General features: G+C 38.0%; 2 protein-coding genes across 2 annotated transcripts in view; both read right to left on the reverse strand.

The window, feature by feature from the left end:
• The window catches only part of LOC136856409 (transcription initiation factor TFIID subunit 10-like), a 31,818-nt gene extending 28,016 nt beyond the window's left edge, over positions 1 to 3,802 (reverse strand). The window contains exon 1 of the mRNA XM_067134263.1: positions 3,645 to 3,802. The gene's annotated coding sequence lies outside the window, so the exon portion shown is untranslated. The remainder of the gene's footprint in view (positions 1 to 3,644) is intronic.
• Positions 3,803 to 5,091: 1,289 nt separating this feature from the next.
• LOC136856413 (chitin-binding domain protein cbd-1-like) lies at positions 5,092 to 21,539 on the reverse strand. Its single transcript, XM_067134269.1, has 8 exons — positions 21,480 to 21,539; positions 10,311 to 10,366; positions 9,715 to 9,861; positions 8,808 to 9,056; positions 7,662 to 7,890; positions 7,058 to 7,216; positions 6,343 to 6,469; positions 5,092 to 5,463 (listed from the first exon to the last, which is right to left on the reverse strand). The coding sequence occupies exons 2-8, from the start codon at positions 10,344 to 10,346 to the stop codon at positions 5,352 to 5,354; spliced, it is 1,059 nt and encodes a 352-aa protein (XP_066990370.1). The 5' UTR covers positions 10,347 to 10,366; positions 21,480 to 21,539; the 3' UTR covers positions 5,092 to 5,351.
• Positions 21,540 to 22,467: the final 928 nt, after the last annotated feature.

Below are 22,467 nucleotides of genomic sequence, written 5' to 3' on the forward strand. Positions count from 1 at the left end.
TGATTTATGGTGGCTTAGATTTTGGGTAAGACATGGTGCCCTGGGTAAGGTTACAGGTATTAAAAATTAATCTGAATACTTGTTAGACTTAAGGTTACGCAGGGGTTTGCCCCCAGGCCAGGTAAGGACTCAGTGTCCTGAGTAAGTTAGGTTAGGAAAGGTTTGGTTAGGATGCACCCCTGTATTTAATTCCATTGCTTGTGGTGATCCACGTCAGTTTAAACTGGGGTCCAGGGAGGAAGGGGGAAGGATTGAAGAGTTATGATACGTCATTCCTGTACTTAGCAACATTTAGTTTTTGTATAACCCAACCCAAAACTCCTAGTTTTTCAGTACCATCCCTCATTACTGCCAGATTTGGGGCTTGTAATATTTTAACCAACTGTTTGTCATGGAAACTAATGTCAAATTCATCCAAATCAGAGTGCAAACTATCAGAAAACTATTTTTAACATTTGTACACAATCATGAACTTATGACAAAACTTTACCTAAATGATAAAATGTTCTGGATTAAATAATGCAAAATCGCATGTATGAAACTGACATGAAATCACGAGATGCACTAACCAGTACGGACAAGGAGAGCCATAAATTTTTACTTTAGACCATTAAAGTATCCCAAAGCTGAAGATATGATTTTTCTGTTTTACTTGTGTCATAGAATGTTTCTGACAATCATTCTGGTAGCACATAGCAGTTTCAGAGATATTGGACCCCCTTATATCTTACATTTATGAAGACCACAGCGGGAAATCTGAGATTTTGGATGGGGTAAACACAAAATGCATGAAACAAAGTAGTGTGCTCTTACTTGGAAAATTTTCAATAAGCCTTACCTTAATCAGAATTGCAATTTATGTAAGCATCATCTGAACATTAAAATACATAACCCAGTTGTTCATTCATTTTGTATTTTCCCTCCCATAAACCAGGTTTCCCCCTCTGGTCCTCCTAAATTGTAGAAAATAAAGGGGAGGTACAGTATCTCGAAAACCACTAATTTGCCACAGAAATGAACATCAGATGTGTCCAAAACACATAAATAATTTCACGTAAAATTTTGCAATACAGCCGAAATTACCAAAGGAACAAGAGTTATATATCTATACTAAAGGAGCCATAACTAAGAACTGACACTCGTTTTTATAAAGCAACGCCTTTATTCCAAAGTCCCATTTAATTGGTGAAACAGAACCCATGAGCCAATCAGGTTTCTGCACTCTCCACGCACCCATATATCCAGATAATAAAGGACATTGAAAATAAGCTTCCTCATAATCACTGGGACAAGCAAAATACAAACAGGAGCCTCACTTGCACAAACATCTAAACAAACAAACTTGGTACAAGTCCAAGTGGGTAACAATATTCATAAGTACTGTATATATTTTGGTAACAGTAAGTTTGCAAAAGATTTCGGTAACATTTTCGTGTTAAGAAGATCAAGGAGATTCAAGTACAAAGCAAAACATTCCAATAACAAGAACTGATACGAAAGTACAAAAAAATAACACAAGGGGAATCACCTACCATAATGTCACAATGTAAAAAATCTGAAGAGTAAAAATAATTTTAAAACATCAACCAATCTGTATCGATGTTATTAGCGATTATCAAAGCTTTTCATATGGAAGAAATATAAATTTTCATAAACTTTATTATCTGGATGCTTACCTGCTGTTGAAGATAGCTTATATCTACTTGCCAGTCTGCGTGGAGATATAAGCTATCTTTAACTGTTGGTTAAGTTCGTCCCAAATAATACATCTTAAACCGTACAGAAAAAAAAATCAGTTAAACATACAAGAAACTGTTGTAAATATCCATTGCTAAACAGTATAGGTTGCATGCACTAAAATCAGGGTTATTCTAAGGAAGAGCTACACAAAGAGATATTGTTTATTAATGAAAATGATTTTGCAGATTGATATAAAAAAGGGTGTAGCCTATATGATGCAGTACAATCACGATAATCTGAGAAACTTACACAGTCTTTTTGTTTACGTTTTTATGTTCATCCCCAAGGGGCTGGTACTAAACATGGCATCCAAGAAACTCTCCTGCATATAAACAACCATTCTTTCAGTCAATTTCACAAATCATCTCACCTGTACTGCAATATGTACACCCTTTTCTATATTTTTCAATAAAAAAATTGGTAGAAACTAAGTATTAGTTCTGATTCGGGTATTACCTTGGAAATTGACTTTTTCTATAATATTCTGGTTGCTTATCAAGAATTTACCATTATTTCTTGTAGCTCGACTGTAACTAACCTGTAATTAACCTCAGAACTGATTATGTTTTTGTTATCGCGCATGCACAGTGTTATAGGGGAACTTTTGGTAAAAAGTGGAGCTTCCTTCCCCAGGGGGTCCGAGGGACAGAGCCCCAAGGCTAAGTAACACGGCCTACTAGGTTAGGTTAGAATGATTCTTTTATTATAAATTTCCTTAGCCAATCCCTTCTGGAACATATGGCTCCCTAATATCTCTCGTATTCGCGGAACCATTCCATGCAGTCCATACAGAGCTAATACTTAGAAATACCAAAAAAAAAAAAAAAATGGTAGAACTAAGTAGTAGCTCTGCGGCAGCGACTACCTTCTAACTTGGCTTTTTCTACAGTTTTTTTGGTTGCTAATTATGGATCTACCTTCAATTTTGTTTGTTGTAATTAACGATTAACCCCTGAAGTCCATTAACAAGGGGTTTCCATCATGTGATTTTCACAAGACAGCACGGCGACTTAGCCTATGTTTTGAAATCGTATCCCATCCGGCAAGTGCAATAACTTGTTAACGTCCATCCAACAAGGGGTTTCCATACGTGATTTTCGACAACAGACAGATGCACCGCCAGTATCCGAAGCCCTAAAATGTAAAAAAACCAGTTTGTAAAAACAGGTGCGAGCTAATCCCATCTATATTAGCTCCACAAGTGTTTTTACCTTTTCAACCGGTTTTTAACTTTTAGGGTTCTGATGCTAACGCATCTGTCTGTTGTCGGCCAAACGGAATGACCCAGCCGTGTTTAGTACTGGCCGGGGTACCCATACTCGTTAAGTTATTGCACTTGACGGACGAGATATGAACCGTTCGAAACAGACGTATATATATATCACTCTGTCTTGTGAAGATCGCTTACGGAAACCCCTCCTGGGTGGACATCAGGGGTTAATCACAGGTTAATCACACGCGAGCGCCGAAAATTAAAGGTAAATTCATAATTAGCAACCAAAAAACTGTAGAAAGAGTTAAGATAGAAAGTAGGAGCTAATATATAGTTCTACAAAATAATTAGCAATATCTACGTATGGAGACCTTCCTTCTAATTACTGTAGCCTAGCCTAGCCTAGGGTATAATTTAGGTTAGTAATGTCCTAGAAGGTTAGGTTACATAGTATCTAGTTAATCTTTCACTATTTAACCCATCAACTGCCACAAGCAAAGGTTAATTAGGTTAAAACTAACATAACTTCCATTACTAATACGTAGACTTGACTACGATAGTAATAATACCCTTAGGTAAGAGATAGCTTAGGGTACCCTATTCTTACCCCTTATCTGGGCAAATCTGCCCTTAGAATTATGATAATCGCTCGATAAAATATTAATTTATTAATATTCAATCACTCTCTTACCTTTACACGGCTAAAAGGTCCTATTTGGCGACACCAGGATGAAAATAAGTAAATTATTCTCTCGTGTTTACGAAAACAACAACAATGGTCGACTCTTCTTCTTCTCCGTTCCTCTTCGCTCACTTTAGGGCAAGATGGGGACTTCCGTGTTCAGGGGCACTTTAGGGCATGATAGTGGGTCCTAAATGATAAATTAGACTTTAAAATGGTATAAATATCGATGATGAATCATATTCTTGTCGGTTTTAATGTCTAAACGCTTGCAAACGTATTTTATTGCCCTGGTTTGAAGAATAAATTCGTACGTTCCTTGTTTACAAAATCTAAAGGGGTCCGTCTCATTCATTCAGTCCAGATCAATATTATTATATACAAATGTTCATAATAAAACTCTTTTCTTGTCCATTTTAAAGTTTAAACATTTTCAAAGTGTATTATATTGTCCCTGTTTAATTAAGAAACAAATTCGTATGTTCCATATTTCCAAAATCTACGTAGTGGTTCATCTCACTCATTTTATCTAGATAGATATCATTATATTCAAGTGTTGGTAATGAAACTCTTTCCTATACAGTATTAAAGTTTAAACATTTTCCAAACGTATTATATTTTCCCGCTTTGAGAAACAAATGCATATGTTCAATGTTTCCAAAATTTGCCAAGTGGTCCATCTCACTCATTCAGTCCAGATGATGTTATTATATTATACATGACATCCCAGGTATATTTTTGCTAACAATGGTTTTCTTGTTGGTCTTTTATTCAGATATCATATTTAAAAAAACATTTTCATTTATTTTTCAATTAAAAACCCATTACAACTTTAAACTTTTTTGTTTCAACAGTTCTTAAACATTTTTGATGAAGGTAGGAAGAAAATATAGGTGATTCACACAGCAGTTATAGCAAGGGATGTTTCTGGATGTGTGCATAACACTAGAAGGAGACTTGGAGGCTCTGTGGAATCCAAAATTTTAAGATATGGAAGAACTGTTGAACCAACTTTCCTCTATGGAAGTATAGTGTAGACATTGATGCAAATGGAAGAAAGAAGATAAACCGCTGAGCTGAATTGTTTACACAGTGTCTGTGGTATAAGACAAACTAAAAGGTTGAGAAATCAGGAAGTATCTGTGTAGCTCAATGAACTACTGGTGAGCCTCCTAAACAGGTATATGAAGTGGATATTATTGTGGGATAAAATGTGTATGTGGTTTCCATAATACAGTGGTTACACTCCTTGTTTCATCAGCTAGGATCCAAAGGTCAATCCAAGACATAGGTCCATTTTCTGAAGAATCCAGTATGACCTCCTCTGACCAAAGCTGTCAACTTGGTAAACAGCCAGCTGTAGTGCGTTCGAGGCAGGGTAGAGAAAGGTGTGTGGGGAACAACTTCACTCACATATATAACTATCATAAAGGGATGTAAGTGAAAAAAAACTCAATTTTTGCATTAAATTTTTATTTCTTATAAGAAAGCAAACATAAACAAGTCATGCATATAAACAACAAGGATTTGAAACAAGTACATTTCATTCACAGAACAGTGCTTTCAAGAAGTTCTTGACGATTCGAACTCAAAAAGCTACGTGCAGCCGTGAATGAAGTGTACGCTGACGTAGTTGCAAGAATATCCTGATGATTACCAAGAGTCTGAATCCGGAACAAGAGGTCAGTAGCCTGTGCCCTTCTTTGTAGACTGTCTTTAACACCCAGTGACCTTAGATGCAACGTCACAATACCCAGAGCTTGCGTCGAACAGCAAACCGCTTGGGCAAGTCTGCACTGTAGACTGACCACCATAGCAGGAGTAGTACCTGTGAGGGAGGAAATGGCAATAATAATTAAGTAATTTTCTTTGGGAACAGAACTGCTGGTCTGTGCTTGATCAGGATAGTACTATGTCCACTCAGCCACGGAGCTGTTACAAAGGTAGATCCAGACTTCTGTCTGGTATTACTGAAGACATCTATGGAGCACCACCTTACCTGGGAACCTTACAATTAGAGCACTCAAGGAAGGGGTAGCTTGGGTGACAAGGGTGCTTGTCCCCCACTGCCAAATGTTAGGGATGTAATTATTACAATAAAATGTATAAAGGAAATCCTGGAGATCTTGACTGAAATTCTGACCATATCTGAGGCAGAGTAACAGTATGGTTTGGCTAACTCCCCCCACCTACTGCTTTTTATTTCAGAACTAATTCATGCTACTGAAAGCTTTGGTTAACTGAGTCATTCAAAGCTAGGTTATTAGGCTATCATTTTTATGTCATTTACTGTCATCTTTATCTAGAGCATATCTCTACTGTGGGAGCTTCTTCAAGTTGATGGCCAACTTTTGTCAGCTCAACACTGGACAGGCTCTGATCAGTAGCCATTGTGACAGAAGAATGTTCCCATCAAAAGGCAGCCTTCAGAAGGCACCTAAATGGGGGATTTCTTACTTTGCTGGACCCTGAGAAAACTTTCTCAATAGCATCTAGTTGCTTTGTTCATTCCTGAATTAGAAGATGAATCAGTATTTGTGAAAGCACCTAGTTTCTAATGACTCCCTCAGATTTCAATTTACATGAACACTCATCTACCAACTGATTAGAAGGGCTGATGTTTTCAGAATCATAGCTTGGATCAGGGTCATGAATACTTTTACAAATGCTAGTACTAATAGTAACAGTATATAAGCTTATTTCTTACTTGGTACAGTCTCCCGGGTAAGAAATGTATCCATCGGTGGAGCAGTCTGCTGCCCCAGTTGAACCGGTAGCCGATCCTGATTTTGTCGCTCCAGAGGCTGGGGACTGTGTTGTTATCTGAGCAGCCGCTGTAAAATAAGGGTTTAAATATTTGTGAAGTTTAAGATCTTGCGTACAAAAAAAGTGGCATTTTTGCAAGATTGTGGGGACTTCATTACATGACTAAATGTATAAAAGGAATTCGATTGTAATTCAGTGACTGTACAAGAATAGTAGGCCTATGTTAGCATGCATAATTATTCTATGTGAGACTTCTATACTTATATATATAAATAGGTGCTAATTTGGCTTGTTATCTAGGCGTCACCTACTCTGAGGTGCTAGTACTAAAAATGGCGGAAGCTCCTTGGGGCTGCCATGTTTAGTACTAGCCCCTGGGGATCAAAGTATCATATACACCCATTTCTATATCATGAGGTCGACAAATTATAGAAATAAACGATATATCTTCATCCGGCCGTCTACTTTACATTGACCATACAGAGTTTAGTACAAGCACCTCGGCGTAGGTGACGCCTAGACAACAAGTCAAAGTAGCACCCATAAATACACACTTTTCATGTGTAAATAACACATTTATCTATAATTTTGTGCTTGCAGATTATTAAAAATTCATGTTTGCAGGCATTCACGCAAAAATACAGACATGACCTTACCTGCCGGACAGGCTCGTTCAATTGAAGATGGATCAATGCACTCAGATACAGACGGGCACTTGTCGTCAGAGACTTGCGCTGCAGCCACGCACTGCATCTTAGCACTGTCAAACCTCTGTCCCTCGTCACAGCACTGCTTCCCTCCGAGGAGTTTGCCATCTGTGAAAGTTTGGTGGTCTGCTAAGCAAAAATCTCTTACCAGATACAAACGGACAAAGTTTATAGGCCTAAAAGTGAGCCAGGCTCGAAATCTGTTCCAGTTTGACAGGATGGAGACTGATGCATCTTTTAAGCCTGCTGTCTTGAGGATTATTTTGATCAAATCTCATATTTGATCTTAATCACTGTTTCTCCTTTGGCAGGTTGTGAAAAACCACCTATGATATTTACAGTCTTTTGTTTATGTTTTAACAGTGATCCCCACTGGGGTTATACTAAACACGCTGCAAAGGCGGTTACGTACCGGGTTAAAACCCTTGGGGGTCGCTATCTAGGAAAGATCCCTGTGGGGCCCCTTTCAACCCAGACACACCTAGGGTAGACAGACTGATGAGACTAAACATGACAACAGCCATTTAAAACCCAACTCAGCCATTCCCTTCACCTGCGCAGACGTAGAAAGCGTCGCACTCGACCGTGTCCATCTGGGCCCCCATGTCTCCCGAGTTGCACTCAAAGGCTGTGGAGACACACTTCCCTTTGCTGACGTCGAAGACCTCCTCCGCCTCCGTGCACTCAAAGGTTTCGGACGGCTTCAGTTTGGTTGGGTCGCTCGGATCCGGGAAGCAGCCGTAGTAGGTCTTGCAGCCGGGCAGGGTGGTGAAACCTGGTTTCTGCCGGGATGAGAAAGAAGAGGAAGAATGGGTTGCTTGTTTGCTTACTTTCTCTCTCTCTCTGAATCTTCAGGAAAGGGTAATAAATAAATAAAAAGAAGGAAGTGCTACTTTGGCTTGTTATCTGAGTGTCACCTACTCTGGGGTGCTAGTACTAAGCATGGCAGAAGCCCCTTGGGACGCCACATTTAGTACTAAGCCCCCGGGGATCAAAGCATTATACACACCCATTTCTATATTGTGTGGTTGACAAATTATATTAATAAATGATATCTTCATGCAACCTTCTACTTTACATTTACCATATGGTGTTTAGTACTAAGTACTAGCACCTCGGAGTACATGACGCTTACATAACAAGACAAAGTAGCACCAAGAAAGGAAAGATACACCTGAATTCAGGAGACATAAGCAGAGAGTAGGAAGTAATTTGCTCATTGCTCAAACATTTGGAGGTCAGAAGATTCTACACCTGTACTAAGCAAACTATTTCACTTTATAGCTGTAGTCTAGTTTACTTCAATGGTTGTGTGGTTTATATTTGTTTAGGCAAGTTTAAAGTGTTTTGGGGTGTTCTGTATATTGTTTATTGGCAAGTAGCACACACGTAGCCAACACTGGACATAACTCAGTGGACCTTCCACTCCAAACTACCTCTCAGAGAAGAAAACTGACTTGAGAATTTGAGTGTCAAATATTAAAATAAAGTCTGTTGTACTGTTAAAAAAATAAAGCTAAAGACATCTAAAATTGTAAAAAAAAAAAAACAAGAGAATTCAGTGTCAGCTTAAATAACGTAATAACGGCATGAAAGATAAAAGCTATAAGGTAAAACTGTATCGCGCTCAGAAGCTCTGCCCACAACTGTGTTTGCAGAGCAAGCCCTTAAGAACCATGAACCAGGAAGCACATCTTACCTCACACCGCAGAGCATCCGCTCCCGGCGTGGTGGTTCCCTCCACGCACTGGTTGGCCGTCTCTTCGAAAGTCTGGCCACTAGGGCAGGAGAAACTGTACTGCGCCCCAGGCAAGCACATGATGTATTTGCTCTTCTCGAAAGCGTCTTTCATGTAGCCCGGCGTGCTGTCTTCCTTGCAGGCGCAGTCGCTGGAAGAGCTGTCCTCCAGACTGGCGCAGCTGCCCACGTTGTTCTTTTCAACGCAGACCTGTTTGTGTTAGACGGGTGCAATATGGCAATAAATCTCTTGAGTTGAATGATTTTAAAATGCAATTTAGTTAAGTCTATCCCATAGTGGGGGTTGAGCCGTCAGTTCACCTCATGCGGTGCACTGTAGGCATTACTTAAGGTTCTTCGCAGAGTCCTTTAGGACCCTAGCTGCAACCCCTTTCATTCATTTTACTGTAACTCCATTCATATTCTCTTTCTTCCATCTTACTTTCCACCTTCTCCTAACAAATGCTTCATCCTTTCAGACCTTTTTACTCTCAATTTCCGTTTCAGCGCTGAATGACCTCATATGTCCCATAGCTTGGTCTAAACTCTATATTCTATTCTATTCTCAGGTCTTGAAAACTACTGAGGCTAGAGGGCTGCAAATTGGTACGTTGATCATCCACCCTCCAATCATCAAACATACCAAATTGCAGCCCTCTAGCCTCTCTAGTTTTTATTTAATTTAAGGTTAAATTTAGCCATAATCGTGCTTCTGACAACGACAGAGTACAGGCCGCCACCGGGCCGCGGCTCACACAGCATTACACCGAGACCACCGAAAGATAGACCAATTTTCGGTGGCCTTGATCATGCGCTGTACAGAAAACTCGACTGCGTGAAGAATCTTTGTTTTGTCAGAGGTTCCTCACCTCTGTAGAACTGCAGGCAATGTCGATAGGGTTCAGCTTCCCCCCAGATTGCATGCAGAAAACAGCCTTTCCGCAATCGGAGCAGCCACCTTTATTAGCTTCCTCGCATGTGAACGCAGCCTGCAGAAGTGTCCAGTTGGCACAGACCTGTGGAGAGGCAGAAGAAGAAGAAGAAGGGTTCAGAAAGTCTCAGGTAGGTTAAAGTACCAGTAGCTACCAAGAAGATTCAGGAGCAGGTCAAGTCTTGTGACTCAAGCCGTTGGTTGAGAGGCATTGCTTATAATTGGGTTCTGTTAACTGTGTTGTTTCTCTTGTAAAGGAAGGTTACATTAGCTCTGTATTATATTATATATATAGAGTTCTTGCAGTCCTAGAGAAGGTATATTAGAGAAAAAATTAAAGACATAGTTTGGTGATTTCTGCTGAACGGGGTTGTCAAGTTTTTGTGTGTGAGAAGTTTTGTGTGTGTATGTGTGTGTGAGAGAGAGAGAGAGAGAGAGAGAGAGAGAGAGAGAGAGAGAGAGAGACAGCAATACAGACCCAAGAAAACTTGAAATTAATAACAATGTAATTTTGACATTAAAAGTGGTACTTACCAACATCAGCATAAGCAATCTGTTCAACGGTGACATTTTGAATTTTCTCAGTGCAACTGTGAAGAAAAAGAAACATCAATAAATGCCAATATATATATATAAATACAGACTCTGTTTACAGCTTTTTTTAACACTAAGCTCGTCAACATATGCAGGACATAAACACGATATGTGGTATGCTGTAAAATATATATATAAAAAATTATTAACTTGATTCGAATAAAATTTTGACCAAGGAATATAGTTATTCAGTTTTGGAGCGAATCTATTGGTTTGGCCTGTGCGTAACAAGTCTCAAAAATAAATAAGTGGATTTGATAAGATTTATATATACAAATAATGACTGTTTCAGGGCAATATTATTATTTATACTAATAGGAAAAGCATTTAATCAAAACTGTAGCTTATTCCATAATTATTTACATAAATTCGTAACCATTCTTTGCCAATTATAAGTTTAACCCAGAAAGTTTTACTGTGAAAAAGCTTTTAAATAAATTGACCTATAGATACCAGATTACCATATGCATTACAGCTCGTGGTGTGCATACAAGCCTCTCTGAGTCTGTCACTGCAGGAAATGAGATACAGCCGTAAAATTGTATTATATTTCATTCATATTTGATTTCTGTCACTGTTAATTGAAGCCCCGCTGAGATTCAAGGCAACTTTTGCCACTGATATTAGACCCTGAGTCTACAGGCTGGGTCATTGATGGCCACTGCCTTGCTTCCCTGGGTCTTACGTGGGGAGGAGGACATTTTACAGATATTCACTGGCTTATCTGTTATTTATGAAAGATATTTATATGGGAGTCCATTAAAAACTTTATTCCTAGAGCTGACTGGGGACAGAGGCCCTTGTTCTTACAATGGCCACTTTAAAAATGTCTCCTATTACTGGATTTTATGAATTTTTAGGCCCTCAATCCAAGCATTGTGGCACTTTAGCTACTGAAGAGCTAGAGTTTGAGTGGCTGGACAGCAACATAACAAAAAGAGAGATCCAGAAGATAAATGAGATGAAGTACAAAGTTTTAAAGTCTCAAAAACTCTTTTAAAAGTCTGTCTGTTCAAGTCCCTATGCCTAGGTTAACCTGTTGAGCCATACCGCATATATATCATTAGCACCAAAGATGGCGGGAGCTGAGTGGATATCAAACTCTTGTCTGAAGGTCAGTAAAGTCCTGAAAGTGCCTAATTACAGAGCTGTTATAATGATTTGTATATTAAGGAAGAAATCATGTAATTATGCAAAGTATTCTGGAGGTAAAACCTCTATCTCTAGCCCGGATTAATAGAGTATTAGAGCACAGGGTCAGTTCCTGTACAATGCCCAGCTTATCATTGACGAAATAGACACAGGAATTAAGTCCTATATCTTCAGCATATCAATGTGGCACATGAATTCAATGGTGACTTGTTGAAACTGCAACATATTAATAAGTAGGTCTAGGGGTCATCACGACTTAACCAAACCGTAATAAACCATTTCTTTTCTCTAATCGAAGTAGAAAATAGTTTTATTTGTATTAAGGTTTCCATTGAATCATCTGTCTGGAAGGAAGGTCCACCTTGTCTCGCAGGTTGGTCACATCAAGAAATTTTAGCTTGTCAGCAATCTAGGCTTTTCATGCCCTCAAACTACTCCTCTACCCTTATTTTACAGCATAATTTCGAATGAATAAATATAATTTGTGTGGTTAAGTTATATAATCATGTTATTGGGAAAAAAAAATAGCCTAGACGAATGGTAGCAGCAAGGAAAAGTCTTGGTCTTGCAAGCAAGCGCTAGGCTGATGCATACTGATTTGGAAGCTGTTGTTATTCTGTCCTTTTTCATACTTTTCCTCCAGATCTGTGAAAATGACTTCCTTAAGGTCGTCCTCCTTTAATAATTCTCGGTCATTATCATTCCAACGCCTTGGAATGGAAAGGAATGACTCTGCCAACCTTTTATCTCATTGGTTGATTGACATTCTGACATTTGAAATCTAGACAGAAACGTTGCATCTCCAACAGACCTCAGAACAATGATGCTTCGAAATATTTTGCCGAGTAAACGATCAACTTGCTTGTAAAAGATAATATGGTCGCTTAATAATGCAACGAGGAGGAAAAATACGACATGTTGGCTTTGCGTTTTTCCTCGGCAATAAATGCTGGACCGGGGCTTTCAATATGGCCGCCCGAGGTCACTGGCTTGGTTATGAATCACTGAAATCGACTGACAACCATGTTTGTTCCCTTCCAACGTGGGCAGAGGGACAATTGGTGTTTGTGGAGATGAAGGATGAAGAAGATCTCTTCCTTTGGCTGAAGAAGAAGAAGAATAAAAAGAAGAAGAAGAAGAAGCCTGAACGAAATCAGATCTTGCTTGCTTAACTGGCACGAACCTTTTGCTTTCGTCTTTCAAAGTTCTTTTTCTCGCTTTTAAAATCCCAATTGCTTGCACGATTTCTCGTATTTATCAAGATGAAACAGACAATTACAAATTCTTGAAGAAGATATCGAACATTAACGATTATTCACCAAGTTTAGGCCAATTTTACATGAAGATTCCTCATGCGAGAACACTGATCGAATAAGTATGGCTGGTGATCGTAGAGTTGATGCTTTGTTATGATTTATTAACGTGTCAAGAAGAGAAATCTCTTTGTAGTGCATCTGCACGAAATTAATATGTGGTTATTGTTAATGTTTTAGAATCTCGAAAAACTCTTTAAAGTCCTGTTGGTTTATATCTTCTCGGGATCAAACCTTTGAGAAGGTGAGTGAGAGATGGAGGAAGGCTCCCAGTACCTTTGAAGAAGGAGAAGAAGAAGAAATATCGCCTCAGCTAGCCTTTAATGCCTATGTCATCAGCACCATATATATATATATATATATATATATATATATATATATATATATATATATATATATATATATATATATATATATATAGAGAGAGAGAGAGAGAGAGAGAGAGAGAGAGAGAGAGAGAGAGAGAGAGAGATGTTCATTTATCTCTAGCAGAAGAATTTTTGGATTTTATGAATTTTTAGATGAAGTGGGAACCTTTAAAGTCTCAAAAACTATTTTAGAATTCTGATGGTTCAAGTCTTCTCAGTAAACCGTTGAGAAGCTGAGAGACTGAGGAAGGCTAGCCGCTATGCCTAGGCTAGCCTGTTGAGCCATACTGCATATATGTCATTAGCACCAAAGATGGCGGGAGCTGAGTGGATATCAAACTCTTGTTTGAAAGTTCTTCGGCAATAAAGTCCCGAGAGTGCCTAATTACAGAGCTGTTACGATGATTTGTATACTCAGGAAGAAATCATACAATCATACAAAGTATTCTGGAGGTAAAACCTCTGTCTATAGCCGGGATTAATAGAGTATTAGAGCACAGGGTCAGTTCCTGTACAATGCGCAGCTTGTTATTGCCAAAATAAGCACAGGAATTAAGTCCTATATCTTCAGCACATGAATGAAACGGTGACTTCTATTTTGAAACTGCAACATTATTAATCATACATTATGCAACAATTTTTATGTGTGTGCAATTGATCTTGGCTTGATTAAAGCAGGTTTTCATCAAACCACATGCCTTGTAGGTTGGCCATAGCAAGAAATGTAACCTGGTAGCTTATAGGGTCAGGCTTTTGCCTGCAATCTCCTCCTGTGGCCTTATTTAACAGCAGAATTTCGAATAACAGAAATAATTTCTGTGGTAAGTTTCGAATCAACATGCCCAGGAAAAAGTCACCTTTAAAGGAAAAGACTCTGTGGGCTTATGCCAGTTGATTTGGCAGCCATTTTTATTGTTCTGTCCTTTTTTTAGAAGAACAATATTTCTCCAAATTAGCGAAAACGACTTTCTTACAGAAGTGATTCCTTTAACAATTCGCTCTAAATGTCGTCCAGAGCCTCAGAAAATTAACTTCCCTAGGACTGTTCACCTCTGATGAAACCTTGACCTTTGTTTCTGACTTCTTCTCGCTTTTGAAATTTCGTCTCTCACGCGATTTCTGTTCTGTCGTCAGAATTAGGCATGAAATTTAAATCTGAATGAGATTTTAAAAATTGAATGTAATGTTTTTTTAAATTTTAGCTGAATTGATATAGACATTCCTTATGTGTTAAAACCACGCGGGTAAATGTGGCCACTCATCGTCCAATTTGGGATGTCTGTAATGGGAAAACTTCTTAACAGTAAATAACATTTTTGTAAATGTTCATCTCTGATGGTGAGCATCATAAAGTTCCCCTTGGGGTTTAAATGCTGTCAGTGCACCTCATGTGGTGTACTGTAGGCATTGCTTAGGTTCTTTGCGGCAATTCCTTCTGTTCATTTTATTGTACCTCCTTTCTTATTCCCTCTGGTAACATCCGATTCAGGGCAACTGCTTTGAGGTTTTCCTCCTGTTAACAAGGAGAATATGAAAGGAGGTGCAGTAAAAGGAATTTCCAGCACGCTGCAAAGAACCTTAAGGAACGCCTACAGCGCACCGCATGGGGTGCACTGACGGCAATTAACCCCAAAAGGGGGACTTCTGTGATGCTCACCTCCAGAGATGAGCATTTACAAAAATGTTCAATTTCCTCCTGTTAATTAACCTTTGTTTCATTCAAAACTCGAGGATGACTGGCCGTATTTACCCGCGTGGTTTTAACGTATAAAGAATGTCTGTGTCAATTCAGCTAAAATTTTAAAAAATTAATCAATTTCAATATCTTATTCAGGTTTCCACTCTCTTTATTACCCTTTTCAGTTCCTTTTTGGCATATTTCCTCATTCCATTTTTATCTATATTATATTTTTCACCTATAGTTTCTACGCCTTTTGTCCAGCACTGTCCGTAGGGGGCTCTTAACTGATCAACCATTTCTCAGATTAATCTTTTCTCGTCGCGTTAAGTTCTCCCGGATCTCTATGTTGGCACATAATGTTGGGACGGCTTCTCTTTCATAGATCTTTTTCCTTACTTCTGTGATGCCATGTTTCCTACTTTCTTTAAGCCTCCATATTTTCTTATTTCTCTCAGTAGGTACTTTTTGATTCCTCGATTCAATACTCGTTTCCTTTGAGTCAATTTGGGTGTACGGCTCTCCTAGGTATTTATATTCGTTTACACTACTGATTGGGCCGTTTTTTCAACTGTCCTCGTTTACTACACTACTGATTACCAGCAATGCTGACTGTTTTTCAACTGTCTTAGTGTTCTCACGTCTTCTGGACTTGACTCTCAGAACCTAAAAGTTCGTCTATCACGCGATTCCTTCTCTTATCATCAAAATTAAGCATAAATGAAAACCTGAATAAGATGTTAAAAACTGATTGTTAATTTTGTTAAAATTTTAGCTGAATTGACATAGATATTCTTTATGCGTTCAAACCACGTGGATAAATATGGGTAGTCATCGTCCCAAGTAGGAATGTTAGTGTTTCTAGAACGTTTACAGCTAAAGCAAATTTAACATTTTTGTAAATGCTCATCTCTGACGGTGAGCATTTCAGAAGTTCCCCTTTGGGGTTAATTGCCGTCAGTGCACCTCATGCGGTCCACTGTGGGCACTGCTTAAGGTTCTCTGCAGCGTACCTTCCATAATCTATTTTCTTTTTATTTTATTTTATATTTATTTTTATGTCTGCACAAGATATGGCAAAAAATAACTCAGGTTTTATTTTTTTAATTTGGCGTGTCAAAACAAACGCTGGAACCAAAGTATATGTTCCAATAGCTATGATAAGGTGTTCAGGCACCAGTCAATGGTCTCGGTAGAAGTGTTTTGTGTATTTCAACTCTATTAACATTTAGGCCTAAATCACTGAATCTGTGCAAGGGTGATGGACGCAGGTCCCTCCACGCCTAAGAAGGGAAGGCAGTGTCGAAACGAACTCTCACAGCAAGAAAGGACAATCCCAGGAAACTAAGATTTAGAAAAGGGATAAAATGGGGCCAGAATTACTGAATGCTATTTTGGTTGCAATAAAGATTAAGGGGGGAAGACTGTAGAAAGAAAATGATAACTGGACATACTGATCTACATAATGTTTCAGTTTATGGACTTAAAAATGTAGGTGATAAGTAGAAAGTAACCAATGAATAACAAATTCATTGATGTTTATATGCTAAGGCCAGTCGTAGGGTAGTGACAGGAAGGGGCTAATATTTGATATTGTAAAATATGACCTTAAATGCTGATTTCTTTTTTTTATTTCGAGAGATAAATAGATAAATGCATTTGGTCTATACTTTCCAGTAAAGAGACAGATTGATAAAACCACAATATTTTGACATTTCAACTTCTGTAGATATTGTTTCATAGATAATAAGCTACAATAAAGATTTAAAACAATATTCCCATGCGATACGGAATACCGTATGAGAATATGCGTCCTTTTTCGATGAGAAATAGTTAGGTTATTCTCTGATAACAACTGATTCACAGTGCAACCGCTCTGAGGTTTTCCTCCTGTTAACAAGGAGAATATTACTGTCCCTCAAAGAACCTTAAGCAATGCCTACAGTGCACTGAGGTGCACTGGCAGCAATTAACCCCAAAAGGGGGACTTCTGTGATGCGCACCTCCAGAGGTGAGCATTTACAAAAATGTTAAATTTCATTCCGTTTCTTAACCTTTGTTTCATTCAAAACTCGAGGATGACTGGCCATATTTACCCGCGTGGTTTTAACGTATAAAGAATGTCTATGTCAATTCAGCTAAAATTTTAAAAAATTTTATTCAATTTCTAATGTCTCATTCAGAAGGTTTTCATTCTATGCTTGATTTTGATGATTAGAAATCGTGTGAGAGACGAAATTTCAAAAGCGAGAAGAAGTCAGAAACAAAGGTCAAGGTTTCATCAGAGGTGAACAGTCCCAGGTAAGTTCAATTTCCTGAGGCTCTGGGCGACATTTAGAGCGAATTGTTAAAGGAATCACTTCTGTAAGAAAGTCGTTTTCGCTAATTTGGAGAAATATTGTTCTTCTAAAAAAAGGACAGAACAATAAAAATGGCTGCCAAATCAATTGGCATAAGCCCACAGAGTCTTTTCCTTTAAAGGTGACTTTTTCCTGGGCATGTTGATTCGATAACTCTTACCACAGAAATTATTTCTGTTATTCGAAATTCTGCTGTTAAATAAGGCCACAGGAGGAGATTGCAGGCAAAAGCCTGACCCTATAAGCTACCAGGTTACATTTCTTGCTTTAATCAAGCCAAGATCAATTGCACACACATAAAAAATGTTGCATAATGTATGATTAATAATGTTGCAGTTTCAAAATAGAAGTCACCGTTTCATTCATGTGCTGAAGATATAGGACTTAATTCCTGTGCTTAATTTGGCAATAACAAGCTGCGCATTGTACAGGAACTGACCCTGTGCTCTAATACTCTATTAATCCCGGCTATAGACAGAGGTTTTACCTCCAGAATACTTTGTATAATTGTATGATTTCTTCCTGAGTATACAAATCATCGTAACAGCTCTGTAATTGTGCACTTTCGGGACTTTACTGCCGAAGAACTTTCAAACAAGAGTTTGATATCCACTCAGCTCCCGCCATCTTTGGTGCTAATGATATATATGCAGTATGGCTCAACAGGCTAGCCTAGGCATAGCGACTAGCCTTCCTCAGTCTCTCAGCTTCTCAACGGTTTACTGAGAAGACTTGAACCATCAGAATTCTAAAAGAGTTTTTGAGACTTTAAAGGTTTGCACTTCATCTAAAAATTCATAAAATCCAAACATTCTTCTGCTAAAGATAAATGAACATCTCTCTCTCTCTCTCTCTCTCTCTCTCTCTCTCTCTCTCTCTCTCTCTCTCTCTCTCTCTCTATATATATATATATATATATATATATATATATATATATATATATATATATATATATATATATATATATATGGTGCTGATGACATAGGCATTAAAGGCTAGCTTAGGCGATATTTCTTCTTCTTCTCCTTCTTCAAAGGTACTGGGAGCCTTCCTCCATCTCTCACTCACCTTCTCAAAGGTTTGATCCCGAGAAGATATAAACCAACAGGACTTTAAAGAGTTTTTCGAGATTCTAAAGCATTAACAATAACCACATATTAATTTCGTGCAGATGCACTACAAAGAGATTTCTGTTTTTAACACTTTAATGAATTATAACAAAGCATCTGAACTCTACGATCACCAGCCATACTTATTCGATCAGAGTTCTCGCATGAGGAATCTTCATGTTAAATTGGCCTAAACTTGGTGAATAATCGTTAATGTTCGATATCTTCTTCAAGAATTTGTAATTGTCTGTTTCATCTTGATAAATACGAGAAATCGTGCAAGCAATTGGGATTTTAAAAGCGAGAAAAAGAACTTTGAAAGACGAAAGCAAAAGGTTCGTGCCAGTTAAACAAGCAAGATCTGATTTCGTTCAGGCTTCTTCTTCTTCTTCTTCTTCTTTTTATTCTTCTTCTTCTTCTTCTTCAGCCAAAGGAAGAGATCTTCTTCATCCTTCATCTCCACAAACACCAATTGTCCCTCTGCCCACGTTGGAAGGGAACAAACATGGTTGTCAGTCGATTTCAGTGATTCATAACCAAGCGAGTGACCTCGGGCGGCCATATTGAAAGTCCAGATCCAGCATTTTTTGCCGAGGAAAAACGCAAAGCCAACATGTCGTTTTTTCCCTCCTCGTTGCATTATTAAGCGACCATATTATCTTTTACAAGCAAGTTAATCGTTTACTCGGCAATATATTTCGAAGCATCATTGTTCTGAGGTCTGTTGGAGCTGCAACGTTTCTGTCTAGATTTCAAAATGTCAGAATGTCAATCAACCAATGAGAAAAAAGGTTGGGAGAGTCATTCCTTTCCATTCCAAGGCGTTGGAATGATACTGACCGAGAATTATTAAAGGAGGACGACCTTAAGGAAGTCATTTTCACTGATCTGGAGGAAAAGTATGAAAAAGGACAGAATAAAAAGCTTCCAAATCAGTATGCATCAGCCTAGCGCTTGCTTGCAAGACCAAGATTCTTTTCCTTGCTGCTACCATTAGTCTAGGCTAATTTTTTCCCCTTAACATGATTATATAACTTAACCACACAAATTATATTTATTCATTCGAAATTATGTTTTAAAATAAGGGTAGAGGAGTAGTTTGAGGGCATGAGCCTAGCCTGAGCTAACAAACTGCAATTTCTTGCTATGACCAACCTACGAGACAAGGTGGACCTTCCTTCCAGACAGATGGTTCGATGGAAACCTTAATACAAATAATTCAACTTTTTCCACTTCGATTAGAGAAACGGAAGTGGTTTATTACGGTTTGGTTAAGTCGTGGTGATCCCTAGACCTACTTACTACTGGGCGAGATCGTTTTTGCTCCATATCATTGATATGTTGCAGTTTCAAAATTGAAGTCACCGTTGAATTCATGTGCCACATTAATATGTTGAAGATACAAGACTTGTTGACAGAGAAAGCACATTATATCTACACCTAACGAGACATTTTCTGACTAGCACAAGGCCACGGGCAAATAAATTTCATTATGCTTTGTTCACCTGTGAAGTGTTCTTCCATATTCAATTTGCAGTGTTACCCTAAGTTCAATTTGGTTTTTGTAAAGCAGATGGCTTGCAATCTTGAACCTCCGCCATATTTTGAAAAAGATAAAAGGCTTCCTCATATCTGATACTCTGATACCTCTACAGAACAGTCTACCTCTCTAGCTTCGGGAATACCTAATCTGACCGCAAAAAGAGGATATTATTGTAGGAGAATACTTCTCACTCTAAGAAGGGATTATACTCACCCAATACTTCTATTTCACGATTAAAAACATCAGATTTCTATGATTCATGTACTTCAGGAGTTTTAATACTTGGAATGGCTAACTGCCTTTAATTTTTGGGGGGAATTTTCATAGATAGTGACCCCCAAGGCGGGGGTCGTTGTCTAGGACTAATATTACTTGGGGGTCATTATCTTTATGATATTCACAATCTTTTGTTTATGTTTTTACGGTAATCCCAACGGGCTTGTACTAAACACACCGCAAAGGTGGGTACATACTGGGTTAAAACCCTTGGGGGTCACTACCTAGGAAAGATTTTAAAGATATATCTTATGAATCTGGGTAAGTTTGACAGTGGTACAGCTCCATCTACAAACTGGACATCCAGAACAAACCATGGATATTTAACAGCTCCACAAGAAATCCCTGTAGTACACCTGTTACTACTCAAGATAATTCTATGGCCATTGATCGCCGAGATGAGTCTCTAATCATTCTTATTACTCTTGAAAAAAGTGAAACTTTATCTGAGCCTTACAAAACTTCTGCGCTTCAGCTTAGCCCTAAGGTAGATTAAGAAGTCGACGCATTTTAAGAATATCACTCGGCCACGCCCCCTTTCCATGGCACTGTGGATAATGCATGACATAGTACCGCAAGAAGAGATCCCACTTATACAAAAAAATTAATAAATAAGTAGATAAATAGATAAAAATGCAACAAAATGAAATGAGAATAGCATTAGGGAGTAATGCATTAAATTTTCACTTGAACTTCTGAAGTTACAACCACACAACATCACGGAAAAGGGGCTAAATACACCAGGGAAAATGCAATACAGGATCCTCCGAGGAACGTACGAACAACCAAGGGAACACCGTGTTGGGGGGAATTCCAAATCAAAGTCCTTCAAAAAGAAGGCATCACGGCGACCCCATGTAAAAATGGGAACAAGGTGGGAAGAAGAACAACAACGGAGTCCGGCATAAGGCCACTGGCCAGCAGCGTGCAGAATAGAATATAAAAAATATCATATTTTTCCACAACATTTTAAACTCAGAGGATAAAAGATTAATTAAAGAAATAATAGAAGATCAATTAGGAGCCCCCTATGGACTGTGCTGGACAAAAAGGTTAGAGACCATATATACTAAATATAACATCGAGATAAATGGAATGAGAGAATAAGCCCCAAAAAAGGCACTGAAAAATGAAATAAAGATAAGAATTAAGCAAGATATTGAAGAGACCTTGAAAGAAGAAGGGAAGAAAGAAATGAAAATATATATATATATATATATATATATATATATATATATATATATATATATATATATATATATATATATATATATATGAGAGAAAGAGAGAGAGTCTACAAGCTCACTTACCAGTCAGATGACGCACGGAACTGTGAACTCCTCTAACCCTCCGGCAACACCTTTATATACATGCATATAACCTAATTACCCCTCAATGACCTCATTAACTGACCTCGTAGGTCCTAACGACCACCCATATGTATGGAGAAACGAACACAAAAAGAATACAGGTCAATTAAGGCCCATATTCAGTTAAAATGTTGATTTTTTCCCGTTTGTTTTGAAGACGATTGAATCTTCATCTTCTTCTTCATATGAGCCACAGGTGCTCTGAGCGTCATTCTCCCCATACGCATTAGAATTGATCGCTAATGAACAAACTTTAACCTTCCATAGTAACTCTTTAGAGATAAGGATTGAGCGCTGAATACATTAATTAAACTATTGGGTTTTTATTAAGAGTATTTCATTAGTTAAAATACAGCTCTCTATTTGAGAGACATGTTTGTTTAAGCATAGATACAAATGCAAAAGAAATTTCATTAAATGTAATGAATATAGTTGAATTTCAGTGCAAAAAATGGCGCGTTATCATATTATGGCAAAAATCTCCATTTTTTTATGTTTTCCTCTGTTTCGAAAACTATTTTTTTATATGGTTTTAATGGTGGAATTCGTGATGGACAGAAAAATCTTATAGATTCTCGTGCCGATTCTAAATAGGGTGGGTTCTATTTTACAGCCTGAATATACGAATTTTCCAGGATAATGTTGATCAGAATGAGAATACAAAAAATAACTTATCATTGCAGAATACTTATTGTGTAAGTATTCTAGTTTTTATAGAGACATAATACTTTTCTAAAAGTAGAAATTCTGCTCACTTTCCTTTTGAATTCTTATATTAGTAGTACTATCACGACGCTTGGACCGAGATGCCTTTATTCTCCTGTGTAAATCAAAATAGGAAGTTTATTAGCATATATAATTTTTGTTAATCACAAACAATATACACGGAGACATATTGCATCCTAAAGGCTACAATAGGATACAGAAA

This window comes from Macrobrachium rosenbergii, chromosome 35, assembly GCF_040412425.1.
Source record: "Macrobrachium rosenbergii isolate ZJJX-2024 chromosome 35, ASM4041242v1, whole genome shotgun sequence".
Classification (NCBI taxonomy): domain Eukaryota; kingdom Metazoa; phylum Arthropoda; class Malacostraca; order Decapoda; family Palaemonidae; genus Macrobrachium; species Macrobrachium rosenbergii.

Excerpts from the sequence above, each read along its gene's own strand:
- LOC136856413 (XM_067134269.1), bottom strand. The coding sequence starts at position 10,346 with ATGTCACCGTTGAACAGATTGCTTATGCTGATGTTG. Across the intron at positions 6,470-7,057 it reads TGAACGAGCCTGTCCGGCAG|CGGCTGCTCAGATAACAACA; the intron begins GTAAGGTCATGT and ends CTTATTTTACAG. Across the intron at positions 5,464-6,342 it reads TACCCGGGAGACTGTACCAA|GTACTACTCCTGCTATGGTG; the intron begins GTAAGAAATAAG and ends CCTCCCTCACAG.